General features: G+C 38.2%; 1 protein-coding gene across 1 annotated transcript in view; it reads left to right on the plus strand.

Annotated features, from left to right (window-relative positions):
* The window catches only part of LOC139211184 (receptor-type tyrosine-protein phosphatase gamma-like), a 367,486-nt gene that overhangs the window by 84,349 nt on the left and 267,718 nt on the right, over window positions 1-15,419 (plus strand). The window contains exon 2 of the mRNA XM_070841466.1: window positions 760-876. Coding sequence (XP_070697567.1) covers window positions 760-876 — 117 coding nt within the window. The remainder of the gene's footprint in view (window positions 1-759; window positions 877-15,419) is intronic.

A 15,419-nucleotide genomic window follows, 5' to 3' on the forward strand; every position in this document is an offset into this window, starting at 1 on the left:
ATAACACCATTATGTCAAGGTTGATTTTGATATTTACTTTTGTTTGGGCAAAAAATTAAATAAAAAAATAATTTTCTCTTGGGTGGCTGTTGACCACCTATTTCCATTCCCCACCCTTCATTAATTGTGTATGTTCCCTTTGGCCCTCAAGTTCCCAGCTCACACAGCAGACTGTACATGGCAGCTTCATTGTATGCCTCAAGAACCTGAGAAGAACCAGGCCTGCTGTGCTGAAATGCAACCAACTGTACCCAGGGTTTCAAAAAATAAAGGTCTTGAGATGGAACCAAAAAGCAGAGAAGAACCGACATATCAGTATATCATTGATGTGCAGTAGTACTTTAGAATCTGTTATAACAAAAGAGCTGGCTCTTAACAACAGGCAAAGCAGACCTTCTCTTTTTATTCTGGTGTTTTTTGTCTGCAGCATTTTTTGATGCTGCTAAATCCTTTTAGTCTCACTTGTGATGCTGTTTTGCATGAGCTGTTGTTGACGACTGAGGTTGTCCTTATATGTATGTGAGGTAAATTCATCTCTTTTCTAGACAGTTAAGTTCCACAGCGTAGTTATTTTCTTTGTTGTTGACCTTTGTTCCTACTGTGAATGTTATTATGAGGCAGCTTGCGTGGTAAGGCAGCTAAGGACACAGTTGGCTGTCATCCTGCCCAGCATGTATCTAGGCAGGGCAGCATTGTGCTGCTGAAGCTCTGCTGCTGTTTATGCTAACTTGCCTGTCCCTGTGTTCTCCCCCAATGCAGCGCTGACAGGAAGCCAAGCAGAGTCCCAAACCCCTATTCAAGGCTTTCGCAGAGCCACGGCCGGCGTGACACGACACCGGAGAGCAGCCACCGAGGAAACCTACTGGGCCTACTCAGGTGTATATCTGTAATTCTTTGTCTGTCAGAATTGTCTGAGTCTTTCCAGTGTGCAAATTTTGGTGAGCCCAAGCCAATTGTTGTGGTTCTACATGCTGTGGGAAAATTGGAAAGCTACAAATTGGCAAAAGGAGTTAAGTCTGTGTAAAATTATTTCCCCATTTTTATATGTATCCTCTGCCAAGAGCACAGTCAGAAATTCTGAAAAGCTCTCAGCTGAAAGGCCTGATGTCAGGATCAGATTAAATAGTTAATGCGTTAAATATTTTCAGTGGGAAGCTTTTTGGATGCTCTGAAATCTCCGAATGTTGTGAGCTCCTGAATGCACCCTAGGTCAACTATGCATTGGATGCTATATATAAACCTACATTTCATGGCCAAAAGCCAGTGGACACTCCTACTGATTCTTGAGTTTAGATGTTTCAGCTAAATCCATTACCAACAGGCGCATAACATCTAGAACATAGCAATGAAATCACCATAAACAAATATTAAGAATTTAGAACTGGTCACAAGTTGATGATTTAGAACATGGTACTGTCATAATGCCACCTTGCCACAAGCCACTTTGATAGGGTGACAGGGTGATGCAGGACCTGAAGAGATGACCCAAGATGTATAGCTGCTCACTGCTTACATTATCCCACGTATCATACGGCTTCGTACTAAAGAAATCAATAATTTGACACAAAATAGTCATTTCGAAAATGATTTTACTCATTATATTATTAGGGTGTATTATTGTGAAGTGCCTAGGAGCAACAACAGCTCAGCCACAAAATGGTGAGCCACACAATCTCAAAGCACTGGGCAAACCAGTGCTAAAGTGTGGTAAAATAGTTGGCCCCTTAGTTCCAGAGAAGGATCTACTCAATGCTACAGGACATGAAGACATTTTAGTAACTTTGTGGCAACAGTTTGGGAACTGTTTTAGCCACATTTTCAAGGCTGTGGTTTAAGAATGGGATGTCCAAAAATGGTATATGGTCTGTATTTGTATAGTGCCTTTCTAGTCATTTCAACTACTCAAAGCGCTTTTACATCACATCCTCATTCACCCATTCACACATCATCATGAGAGGAATCTAAGTTGGAGGGGACTGTTCTTTCACACACTGTAGCTCTGCTTCAGGAGCAAGTGGTGGTTCAGTGTCTTGCCCAAGGACACTTCAACATACTGACTCGGAGCCGGGGATCGAACCACAGACCGTCTGATTGAGGGACGACCCACTCTACCTCTGTGGCTCAAAGCTTGTTTAGGTGTGATAGTCAGGTGTTCACTGACTTTTAGTCATATAGTGTACTTAGAAATGTCTTAAGGTAGGTTAGGATTTCTGGGACATTCCTCTTACGTCCAAAATCTGGGAAAGTGAGCCAAGGAACTCAGATACCAAAGAGGAAAGCTCCAAACGAGTTTATTGACATGATTAAAATGAAATGTCAAGTGTGCAAAAAGCAGAAAATTACATGAATATAAATACATTTTAGTCAAAAGATCATCATCAGTTCTGTTAACACAAAAGCTGTACCAATAATTATATAACCTATTATAAGCAAATGAAATGATTCACCATGAGCTCATAAATGATCATCCAATGGGAGTAACGTGACCAGAAAAATGTCATATTTGGCACAGTAAGTTACATTTATTAGTATACAGTACATCAGAACACTCTAATTAAACACTTAGTCTGCTCACATCTCCCACATAGTGAAGATGGGTTGACTGGCTTTTTGGAAATGCCATGCTGCAAAACATTTCCTGCTTATTTCTGTCAGCAGTTTGCAAGGTCAGGGAATCAAATAAATGATGCTAGATTAACTGCATGAGATAATCTGTTTCTCTTCTCTTAAATACTGTTACCATGCAGCTACTTTGCTACTTGCATTCTTACTGTTTTAGCAGATCTCTGTTAGGCTAACGTCAGTGAAGCACATCACATCACATCATTCACCACATTAGACACCTTCCTACAGCTCAGTGTATAATCAAGTGTATATATATATATATATATCTATTCCTGTCCTGGCAGGCTTTTAAGGCGAAACACCTGTGTAGTTTCATTAATGGCAGCTTTCTGTAACAGCAAATGAAATACCAGAAAAGTAAAAGTAATTGGAGGAAGTCAGTGACCAGCCTGTAAGTCACTGTGGCAGCCATCCCCTCAACTATTATTATCTGAACTCAACTGAATACTGGCTTTTATTTGAGAATACAGCAGGTTTAGGGTTAGATGTTAGAGATTTCAGTAAGTGGAAGGCTTCACAACTACAGCAAGACAAAGTTGTGTGATTAAAGCATGCTGTGTCTGTGTGTGTGTGTGTGTTTTAGAGTGAAAGCAGCTATGTGCCACTGTCAACGCAATATGTTTGTCTTCCTCTTTCTTTCTCTGTCTATTTTTCTTCCTCTCTCGGCCACTCTTCTCCTCATCTCTCATCGGTGCTCCTCTGGCCCGGAGGCATCTCTGGGCCCTTTCTTTTATTTTACCAGTGCTTCAGAAGAGAAAGAAGCCACTTCCGCTGTCCCTTTAGAGTCTTTAGTTTTTCAGAGGGGCAGCATTAATCTTTCACCATGCAAGCGACACAAGCCCCAGGCCACAAATGATCTTTTAGTTTATTTATTTCAATATTTCCGCTGGCTCGTCTAACCCTAATTGGTCGCCTGTCGTTCCTGTGAGAGCACAGGAGCTTGTGGGTAAAAACAGAGCTGGTGACAGTTTCACTTAGTGTTGCTGCTGCTGATGCTAAGATCTACTGATGCTCTCCTGCTGTCCCCCCGCACATGTTTGAACGCAGCTCTTACATAAGATGCTGATGTAATGGTGGGCAGGATCCAGGCAAGAGAGGAAAACAATAGAGAGACAGCAGGCTGACATACTGGTGGATATTTTATTTTTATGTCATTGTTAGAGCCACAGGGAGTAGAAGTTAAGGGATTTTTTTTATTGGCCAGTATTATGTAAGGTTAACACTATATTTAGCTTTATCGCTTGGGCTGATGCTTATAGGTAGAGTGGGCCATCCACCAATCAGACGATTGGTGGTTTGACTCCCCCCTCTGTCCATATGTCCTGCATGATTAGTTTTCATTGGCAACCTGCTTGTTTGAATGTGTGAATGTAGTGTAAAGTGTTTTGAGTGGTCAGAGAGACTGGAAAGGTGCACACCATTTACCACTGTGGAGACTAAAAATTATCATTAAAAGTAAAAAATGTAAAGTTTTACAACAAAATACTCAGTTCATCTTCAACTTAACAAAAATAAGCTGTTATTAGGGGATGAGTGAATGTGAAGAATACGTTTTCTCAACATTAAGAAGTGACAAGTTACTGCAGCCACTAGTTAGTGAAGCCACTAGTGAAGAAACATGTAGTCCTCACCAACTTGGTGGAGCCCGACACATGTAAATGATGATGATACACTCCCTTTCCTTATAGATGTTCTCTCCTCTCTGATGACTTCTGCAAAGTTTCCTAAACTTTTTTTTTTGTTCTAATTAGCTAGTTCTAATCATGTCCTCCAGAGGTCTGACAAACTCCTATCAGGACCTCAGTGGGCCATAGCTGTTCTGCCCTCTGCCTGATCAGAATGGCAGATTAAAACCAGGCACAATGCTGACAAATCAAGAGTTATCTTGGGACGGCTCTATACCTCCAGCATGAGAGCCAGAGACAAAGAGACAAGACAAAGACAAAGACTGACACAGCTCCCTTGTGCCTGTACTTCATTATCACTGCAGGATCACAATAAATCTCTTATATGTGCCCAGTATGCAAAGAAGCAAGGAAAATATTCTGACAATTTTGAGAACTTGAATATTTTGTAAGATGGCAGCATGTCACAGAAAATTAAAGACAAACCTGTAAAGAACATTTAAATATATGTTCCAAAACTATTTGGTAAATACAACAGTTTGTTCAGGTGGACTGTATTGGGTGCTACAGCAAAATCAGACACAGCACGTTTAGTATATTCCAAGGTTTAGAAACATTACATTACATTGAGTTTCAAACTTCGCTATATGAAATCCAGCATATTAACATAGCAATAAAACACTATTTTCTACGTAAAGATGCAGCAGAGTAATGGAAACATGAACCTTTAAAGCTGATAAAACATTCAGCAGTTGAAATCAACTCACTTTTGGATTATGGATCTATTTTGGATGAATTTGTCAAGTATGCATTGTGCTTAGTTGCCTATTACAATGAAGCATTCACAATTTGCTCCAACTCTGATTCACCTCTTACCCATAGCAATGGCAGGCAAGGCTCATAGATTAGTTTTTTGTTAAAAATCATGAAAATGTTCAATCAATTGGAACTGGAATAGGGACATGGTTAGCAACTGGTTAACTAGAAGCAATGGGAAAATAGCTAGCCTGGCTCTGTCCAAACCATGTAAAATAGTGTGCTATTCCTTTACAGGATATGTTGAATTGGAGATGTATGTTGTGGAAAAACACTTCCCACAATGATGTACAAAAATGAATCAAGCACCAATTACAATCATACACTGCATGTATCCAATGCTGATGTTTTTGACAACTGATAATGCATGCATGTGGTGTTCTACACCTTTTAAAGCCAAAAGTAAATAGTTTGTATATGTATAAGATTTATCCTCTATATTTCAATTTGAACATTAAAGACCAGAAACTCCAGGCTTGGCCTGTTGAGCCAATCTGGACAGGGCATTCTCTAAAGCTAATGCAAACATCTAATCCATATCCTTGTATATACAGTTTTCTCGCACAGTAATTGGTACACTAACAAATACTTAGTGGGCCACTAGCAATGCTAATATTTACTTATGATTGGTATGAAGTTATGGTGCAATTATGGTGCAAGTGACATTGTAATCAGGTGAATCAAATTATTATGTTAATATAACTTTAATTACATTAACTGGAAGTCATTATGAAGCTGAGTCTCTAAGTTTAACTGCTCACATTAACCTTAGTCAAGCTTCACAGGCCAAGCCTTTTTCTTAAGATATGCAATATAAACCATATAATATACTATACAACCCATACCCCAATATATGTTGCCCATTCTATATTATTATCGGTGCTTTGCAGTATAATGTAGGATGCAGTGCACTGACTATGACCGTCGGAGGTCAGATTGATTGGATATTCCCCCCTGGCTGTTGGACAATGGGCATACCAGAGTGACTCTTTTGAAAGACTTTTCTTTAATTTTTCTATTAACAATATGATCCATATAGTGGCATTAACAATTCACTGTCCCCAGTCTTATACCACTGACGTATACACACGCACACACACACACACACAGACACTTGACTGAAATTAATTTTCAAACCTGCACAATGTCAAGGCTCGCTATCAATAGGAGAGGAGAACCTAATTTGCGTGCTCCTTGTCGAGCCGTTTTACCATTCAACACCAGCCACCATCAGAGAGCTCTCAGGCCTTTGTGCTACAGCCTTGAAGTGGGTAAATGAAGATGGAAATTGATGATACGTTGTACAGTCAATTTTACTCATGAGGGAAAGCAATTTTATTACCCAGACAGTAAATGGTGTTGTCTTTCTTTTCTGAAAATTGAAAAGGCCACGTAGCATTAAATTCACAAATTGGAGAAGAAACACCAAAGTAAAGTTTGTTCAATACTATCATGTCAGTGTCTAAAAAGTGTAATCTTAAATTAATTCTCTTTACCAGTATTATATTAAATTGAATGTTTCTTGTCAAACAGGCAATTAATGGCCCAAATATCAACAGGCATGCATTATACTGACAAGCATTTTGTGTGCATCCAAAGCCTGATATATATTCTTTCCTTAGATGTTAATACTCACTAGAGCGCCAAATGTGGATTAATCTGCTTCTGAATACTGCAGAATAATACACATTAAATTTTGTTTTGCTAAAAAACTGCAGTACCCAGCTGTTTGAGCTCTTGGTGAAAGCTAATATTTGTATGCTGTTTTAGATTATAGTCATTATTAGGAATTTAGGAAGGATTAATACGTTGTTGATTTTGGTCTGTACATCGGATTAGGTGCCAGTAAGAAAAACATAAAACCATTTGTATCTTATCTTTTGAGTATCACCTTAGAAGAGATTAATCTACCAGCAATTTAACCCCAAGCTTGAACAAAAAATGTCCCATCTAATTATTGTCAGCTTCGTGGATAGTGGAAATCTTAGGAGGACAACAATTATGGAGAATTTCCATGTTAACTGTTACAAAGAGTTAAGTTTCTGACATAATCAGAACCACCGTGTTGAGTAAAGTTATTGGTGTAACGACAAAATCGTCCGCTTCACCACCCAGGCACCCACACACACAAGCACTGACAGTAATCAGTATATACACTGTTGCCCATAAAGTTGGAATAAAATGTTTTTGACCTCTTCTCATGAAATGATTGTGACAATGTGATTTATTCTTGATAAATAAAGTGTATATCTTCTCAACTTTATTGATCAAACTCTTCCAAACATATCACAGTGAAACCTAAACCACAATTAACCTTTGCAAACTGTGTATTCAGGCTTTAACAAAATTGGCGGTATTGAAGAATTATTCCAACTTTATGGGCAACAGTGTAGTATATTGGTATTTTACAATATATGTTCCACGCCACAGTAAAGTTACTCTTAGGCAATTATTTCACGCTTATGATACTTTACCTCCAAAAAATGAATTGAGTTGGTCACCAATATATTTTTGTCAAACATAGCTTCAGTGCTAATTGCTGCTAAAACTGCAATGCTTCATTTTTACTTTTTAAAAAAAATTATAAAACAATAAAAGGCAATAAAGCTACATGTAAATAAATCAAGTCACAGATAATATCAAAATTGTTCTCATCTGACAAGAGAATTTCCCAAAATGTTAGACTGTGCTTTTGACATTACACGTATGTAGACAACGAACTACTGTACTGTACTGTACTGTACTACCACAGTTTCTTTAGAAACTCTGCAGATGCTTATAACAGCGAGTCAAAATGAAATGGTGCCACAAAAGATTTGTTTTGTAGCAGTAAACCACAAGTTTGGAATCTTCCTACTGATAGTTACCGCTACTGTTTGAAACTTCAGATAGATAGATGATTATTACTGTTAGTATATTCAGCCTTGCAAAAATGTTCAACAGTTACACCTGCAGCTAAATAATTCACTAGACTTGTTTTATTACAATGCTTAGTGCTTTTAGTTTAGACTCCAGATTAAGGAGGAAAATATATTTCAGTCCAACAACTGGATGATCAGCTCATTCGGCTGAAGTGACACTTAATTCCTATCAGCCCTGAGCATGACCTCTAACCCCTCAAAACCTCCGTTACGTTTAATGAGCTGCACTTTGGCTATGTCATGGCCTAACTAGAAATGCTGTGACTGCAGTCAAGGACGATCCAAAATACAAAGAAGTGAAGTGATTTTGTAGTGTTTTTGTATTGATGCTAAGATAAAAGCATATTGATTTTGTGTAAAAGTTATTTAAAAGAGGTCCCAAAGAGTGACAGAGACAGAAATACAAAGCCTGTAAGTGTTGGTGATCAAACTGTCTTATAGAAGACAAGAAGTGAAAGTGAAACTTAAATTAATTTGGCAAATATAAAATTATGTGCAATTCCATGTCTTAGCAGATGCGTATGGACTAGTGACGGTGAACTTGTAGGTAATATACATGGCAATGGACACAATTTGGTTGTTACTTGAAATCTATTCAGAGTCCATACTCAGACACCTGGCCAGCTAAACATACACTATAGGGCCAAAAGACCAAAGACTGTTCAATTACAGTAAAGCAAAGCTTTTCCAGTTTGGTGTGGAAGACCATGACTGACTGAATTTTGCTTTCTCTTGGTCCTTGCTCAGAATTCAGACTCACACTTCTCCCAAACAAACAGCTAACAAACCAAATAAATTGAACCAGCTGCTGTCCTGAATTGGTTGTACATTTTCAACGGTTTCAACTAAAACAACTATCAGCTAAAACTCAAAACTGTTCATGTTCAAACACCACAGACCAACATACCATCAAGCAACCTTATGATCTAATACTAGTGTTAGACCTCACTTATGCTTCTGTGGCTGAATGCAATCAAATCTCTGCAGCTAGCTTCCAAAGAAATCCTGTGGAAAGCCTGACATCAAAAGAGTGGAGGTTGATATAATGTTTGGGTGTCTACAAATTTTTGGCTGCGTAGTTAATTGCGTATGTCGATATATATACTGCCATTGTCTTTCTTTTCATAGTCAGTCCACTAATCAAACGAACTATCGCAGTGAATAAACAAGGCGCTGTATGAAACACACGAACAACAGTTCTGCGTGTATTTGATGATGAACTTCAGCACATTCAGAGGGCACAGAGGACAAAGAAAGCTGCTCTCAATCAACCTTGTTACTTCTATACTGCTGCTGTCATCACATAAATGCCCATAGCTGTGTATGCGGGTGCACAGTCTATGTTTGTGTGTGTGCATGTTGATTAAATGAATGGCAGCCACCAATTGAGCTGTCCGTGTGAGGTGTGAGGGGTGATGCATTATACAAGTACTCTCTGTGATTGCGTCAGTGGCCGCGTGTCTAATGCAGGATCAAACTGACTCACTCTCTGGGAGAAACACATCGATTTGATGCCATCACAGCCATCATAATATTTCTACACCTCTCAAGCAGTCCTTGAGTAGCCTTGGCTTCTATTGTGGAGTCAGAGGATAATATCCATCAAGTGGATATATCTGGTAAGCTGCCTCTGCACTCATGAAGTACCCTAAAAATAGGTCTGCCATTCAGCTGGACATACTCTAGTCAGGTCAACATCCACCATTTGAGCAAGTCATTGTCAACGGTAGTTTACAGTTCCCTGCAAAGGGACACAAATGTTTTTGGCACACTTTGATACCCAGCTGGCTAAATTTTGGAACATCTGGGTCTGAGTCTCTTGTAAGGGCTATGTAACATCTTTACACTTCATTATATTGACATCACATATGGTAAGCAATCAGCAAGCAGTAGAAGATATTTAGCTTTCTCACTATACATGGTGTGTTAGTAATGATGGTATTTTTACCTTTCTAGTTTAGTTACGAACTAGATAGTTTTATGATATGTCTGTCTGAAACAGACATATGTTTGCATCACAAATCTCACTTCGGGCCTGATTCAAAGACTGAGAAACTCTGAGATGGAGAAATTGCAACCAATTCAGCAAACTATATGAGGTATGATGAGATGATGGTTTGTTAGCTGTTTGGTTGAAGGAACATAATTATGAATCGGCTGTCATATTGGGGCACAAGGGAATATATAAAAATAGCTGTAAGCATTTTAGAATACTAGCATTCACAAATGAGATGCCAGATGAAACATGGAAATTAATAGAGCTACAGTGTGGGAGAGAAAGAACAGTGGTCATCGATCTGGAACCCAATTTAATTAATGTATTGTAATGCCACGTTACTGGAGCCACTGCCTTCTTTTCCCACTATAAAGTAATATTTCAATATATCTTGTAATGATAAATTCAGTTCTGCAGAAAAACAGGACTTTCCACAGTAATTTAAAGAATAGGGTTACTTTTACTTCTTTTTTACTTTTACTACATCTTTTCATCTTTCGTAGAAAACTAAATAAAAATCACATTTTGTCTCCTTGCTATAGAACTCAGTTATAAGAACAATAGGAGGTCCATAATGCTGCATTGTTGATATATTTCTTCAATATGACAAACACCCAGTACATTTAGTATTTGTGGTTGAACTAGATTAGTTCTGTAAATATGGAAACATGTCTCTCAGAATGTCATCTGACCAACAAATAGCTACTCTCCATAAATTGAAAATTCAGTAGCAGAGTTGTTTTAGAATAAACTTCACTAACCAAGACTCTAGCCACAGCAGTGGAATCCAGTTCTAGCTCTCATCCACAAGTGATTCAAATCCCAAAGCAAAATCATTGAAATTGCTAAATGTATTCAGCAAGTGCTACGAAACTCCACATCTGACATTACCACATCAGTGCAATACGATCTATGCTGGAAAAAATAACAACTAAAAAAAAAAAAAAAATGTTACCTCCAATGTCCATTCAAGTATTGGAAGTGCTCCAACAGCGAGTCACCTAACATTGTCGATGGGATAGGGGACAGTGGATAAATACTCAAAATAGAAAACGGAATGAATCTCAGCCTGTCTCAATGATATCTCAAAATGGATGATGGAATACCACTTTCAATTCAGTCTTTGTGTTCTGAGTTCTCTCAGACCAAACTGATCCCAACCAGTCCCTCTCAGCAGAACATTAATATCCAGCTGAGCTCTGCCTCGCTCTCTCCAACAAAGCAGACTTTGTTGTCATTATGACTGATGACTGACTTCACTGCATATGTTTCGATATAGCCTCGCGCAATATGACTTTCAAAAGATCGGGTCGTATCTGATGAAGAGTATGCTGTTCAGCTTGTACAGGAACTGGTCATCTTTCACCTTCTGACAGGGCTGCCAACAAGGACAGTAAAAGTTCATCCAAAAAGCAGTAGCACATTTGGACTTCAACCACCCTAAGACAGCCCATGTCACTTCATGCTTCATTACTCCTAACTGGCTACCTGTGGCTGCTAGTATTATGATCAAGTCACTGCTCACCTATGTAGAACTGAGCGTTGGGACACTTATTATCAAGCCATAGTAGATGTACCTCATTACCTCATAGATTGTACTTCATTGCACTGAAGAAAAGCATCTGCCAAATGAATTCGTGTGTGTTAGGGATTCTGGTCCCTGCATAACCGATTGGGTCAAAACCAAAGTTTTGCTACTATGGGGAGATGAATGGGACAGTTATTTCTGGAATCTTGGTATAACATAGTCCCCTTTAACTACTGTAGTTGCTACAATAAATGAACACTTGTACAGTATCTATCAACTTCAGTTGTTTGGTGTCTCTCTCCTAACCATCAAGGCTGCACAGACTACAGACAGTAAGGTAATGTAAACAGTTTCCATTTTCAATAGGCCAATGTGGCTTAGGTTTGAGTTGGCAGACATTGAAGCTCCTAATTTATACTATATTACACTTAACTACAAGAAAAGTAAAACAGGAATAAAGTAACAAACATAACAGAATTCAATGCCTAGAGCTGCAAGCATTCAAGGACAATGGTGACTGTTCAGCTCATAAAATCACTTTTACTCAGAGGCATAGAGGAGAAATGCTGCTTTAGCTATTGGGGATTGGGGAATCAATATATAAAAAAGAGATGGATCAAATATTGTAAAAAGCTGTAATTTTAGTGGTGCATGATCTAAGGTCATTAACTGCTACAATAAAGGTTTTTAAGGCTTTTCTGTGAGATGAATACTCAAAATTTATTGAAAGTCAAGCTTGTATGCGATCTCACTTCTTTTTTATCTCACACACTTACAAACTCCCTGCTATTCAGTAGAGTGCAAAATGTGTGTTTTTTTCAGTGTGTCGGCCTGCTTTGTGCCGCAAGGCATCTCCAGGACGTCGTTTGCAAAAGCAGAGCCAACCGACTTTTCAGCCTGTGTGAAGTATTTTGACTCCTGTTGTTTTTTCTTGATGGGAAACATAATTCAGTGATGATGGGAACACCAGTAAGATTGATAGAAACGAACTGCAGGAATATATTTTGGCTTTGAGGGTGAATGGGAGGAAGGGAGAGTGAGAGAGATGGGACAAAAATTGAAGATGATACTGATAAATATAACAAAGGTCTGGAAAATTGAGCTTCTATGAGCAGAAATGAAAACAAGGTGGCACAGTAAGATGGTTTAAATGAGAAAAATAAATGACACAGAGACCCCGCCATAGGTGCCATGGAAGAAGGGAACATTTGACTTGAGTGGATGCTGTGATCAGATGAAAGAATGAAGGGCAAAAACTGTTTGACTTTGGAATACATTGTCATCTATAAATTGTGTGGTGATTGGGTAGTAAAAACAGTCATTATAAAATATTCTCCAGCAACATGCTGGTTCTGCAGGAGAACTGCAATTCTGTTTTATTTAACAGTTTGCACTTGGATAACTTTACATTATCATAGATTAGGATTGAAGTATAACTTCGTCTTCTTGAGTCCAGACTGCTGGAGTGATATTTTTGCTAAAACATATGCTCTGAAAGAGAAGTGTAGCATTTGGATTGGTTAAACTATTTAGTAACTGTCCTGGAGCTCTTGATCATCTTCAAAGGTTATTCTTGACCTTGGAAATTGCAGCTGAAAAAGTTTGCAAATTTCGTTTTGGAAATTTGAACATCTATAATTCAACACCATACGTCAATAAAGATCATGTGGTGTGACTGAAAGCACCAGAACAACTACTAAATAGAACTTTCAGGTGAGATAGTTTTCTCAGATTCTATTTATGCATTACTTCATTAGACCATTCCAAATTGTTGGAAACAGCCTCCCGCAAATCTGCCTCCAGAAAGGAGTTCAAACTGTTATTTGATGACCCACCAAGCGCATTATGTAATTAAAGTGAGGCCTGTAGCACTATGCTCAATACATACTAATGTAAACGCTGACTTTGTGTACGCCTAACCATGCATTAGCAATGACTATGATCTTTCTTTCTTTGTCTATCTTTCTCTGTCTGATAGAGCAATGAATTAGTTAAAGATTCAAAATACTTTTAGATATGAGACCTTGTTATGCATACATGTACTTTTGTGTGCGGTTGATATATTTAAGAAAAGCAAAATCAAAGCGGCATCACATTGGCGACCCAGCTTTGTCTGGTCTCTGCCTCTGCCACGGTCACTGCTATTTAACAGATACTTCTGGATTTCACTTAATTTTCACTTGCGCTGTGGAGAGGAATGCCCGCCCCAGTCCTAATACCTGCTACAAGTTAATTTAGGCAAATTAAAATCAAATGTATGTTTTCTCCCTTCAGGTATTCTTTCATACCTCCTGTTTCATGATATAGACCTACATCATTGTACATCAATATAATCTGCATTTGGAATATACATTCTCTTTATTCTAACTGTATTCTTCTCTCTCTTGGTCACACCCTGTGTCTCTTTGTTTCATCCCTGTGTGCTAATGAATTCACTGGCAGTGGGCCACAGTGAAACATTAGGTGAGAACATGGGGAAGGAAGGCTGACAGGGGGTGAACACCAATGAGAGGATGTGAAAATAAGGATGAAAGGGTTGACAATGTGTCGACGACAAGTCACAATGTTTTAATTGATTGTGATGTGTTTAATTGTGACTGACTTTTGACTCTGACCTACGTTCTAATTCTGTCACATAAATAGCTTTGATTAATTAGTTATTGTAGGCCTAAAGTTAAACTGGGTAGATGTTTGGGGCCCTGTGGCGAATGGGGGGCCTCAGATGAGCAAATAAGCTCTACATTTACAGCTGTAAGGTGCTCTGTTCATTTTTTGTGGATGCGTTTTGTTATCATACTGAGAAACATCATACAGAGGAGACCAGAGTAAATACAGTACAACGCAATATCTAATTTGTAAAATGAGAGATCATTACCTACATATATTGATTTTGTTTAACTCGTCTTTTTAACCGTGATTGCAGTCTTTCCCTGACCTTAATACATTACTTGTTCTTGTAACAATGATGTTGATGAAAGCACCTTTAAGGAATAGGGCAGTGGTGTGTATGAAGTGTGTGGTGGAGTGAGAGTGAGAGAGTTACGGTAAATTTGAGCAGAGCAGAGGGAAAGGTTAGCAGTGAAGTTGTCACTTTAGTAGTAAATGTAATGTGTAGGTTACACCTCCGTTTCTCCGTTTCTATGATTAGCTAAAAAATTCTGCCTACACTGAGCGAGTACTATCTGTACCTGGTACCAAAAGTGAGCAAAGTCAGGTAGAGTCAAGTGGAGCTATACCATGTTGAGGAAACAGCGTTAGGGAATACAGTAAATAAATCTGTTATATTTTTAGTGACAGTTAAGACAAAAATAAAGTGGTACAACATGGGGATGTGCAAAACATAAGCAAGTTGTATGTTTTCTTAATTAAAATAAGAAGACATACTAGAGTACCATAGTTTTAAAAAACCTTTGTTGGACATACCAATATGGATTATGGGTTCATTCATTGACATTCTAGTAATTAAAGCATTTCCTTCTGCCTTATATTTGTGGCTTACGAGTTAATTAAAAGGTAACTAAGTTTAGGTACCGTCATTTTCCTACTCTTTTGGTAAAGTAACTTAATAAATTCAATTAAAGTTTTTCTTTACATTGCTCAGTGGTTTTGACATAGGCAGTTTTAATTACAGGCCCGAATGTTTCATTATGTTGGAAGTATGGTGCTAAATTAATTGGTGCTAAACTGATTAATAGCTTCTTTGAGTCACTTTAATGAAGGCAGATATAATGTACAGCACGACTCAAACGCTTGGGCACACCTTCTCAGTCAATGTTTTTTTTTTCTTTACTTTTATTATGTTCTACTGTCTAGATTAATATTGAGGACATCAAAACTATAAAGGGACATATTTGTTTACTACATAATTCCACAATATGGAATTATGTTAAACAAGCAGGAATATGTTT

Source organism: Pempheris klunzingeri, chromosome 2, assembly GCF_042242105.1.
Source record: "Pempheris klunzingeri isolate RE-2024b chromosome 2, fPemKlu1.hap1, whole genome shotgun sequence".
NCBI lineage: Eukaryota > Metazoa > Chordata > Actinopteri > Acropomatiformes > Pempheridae > Pempheris > Pempheris klunzingeri.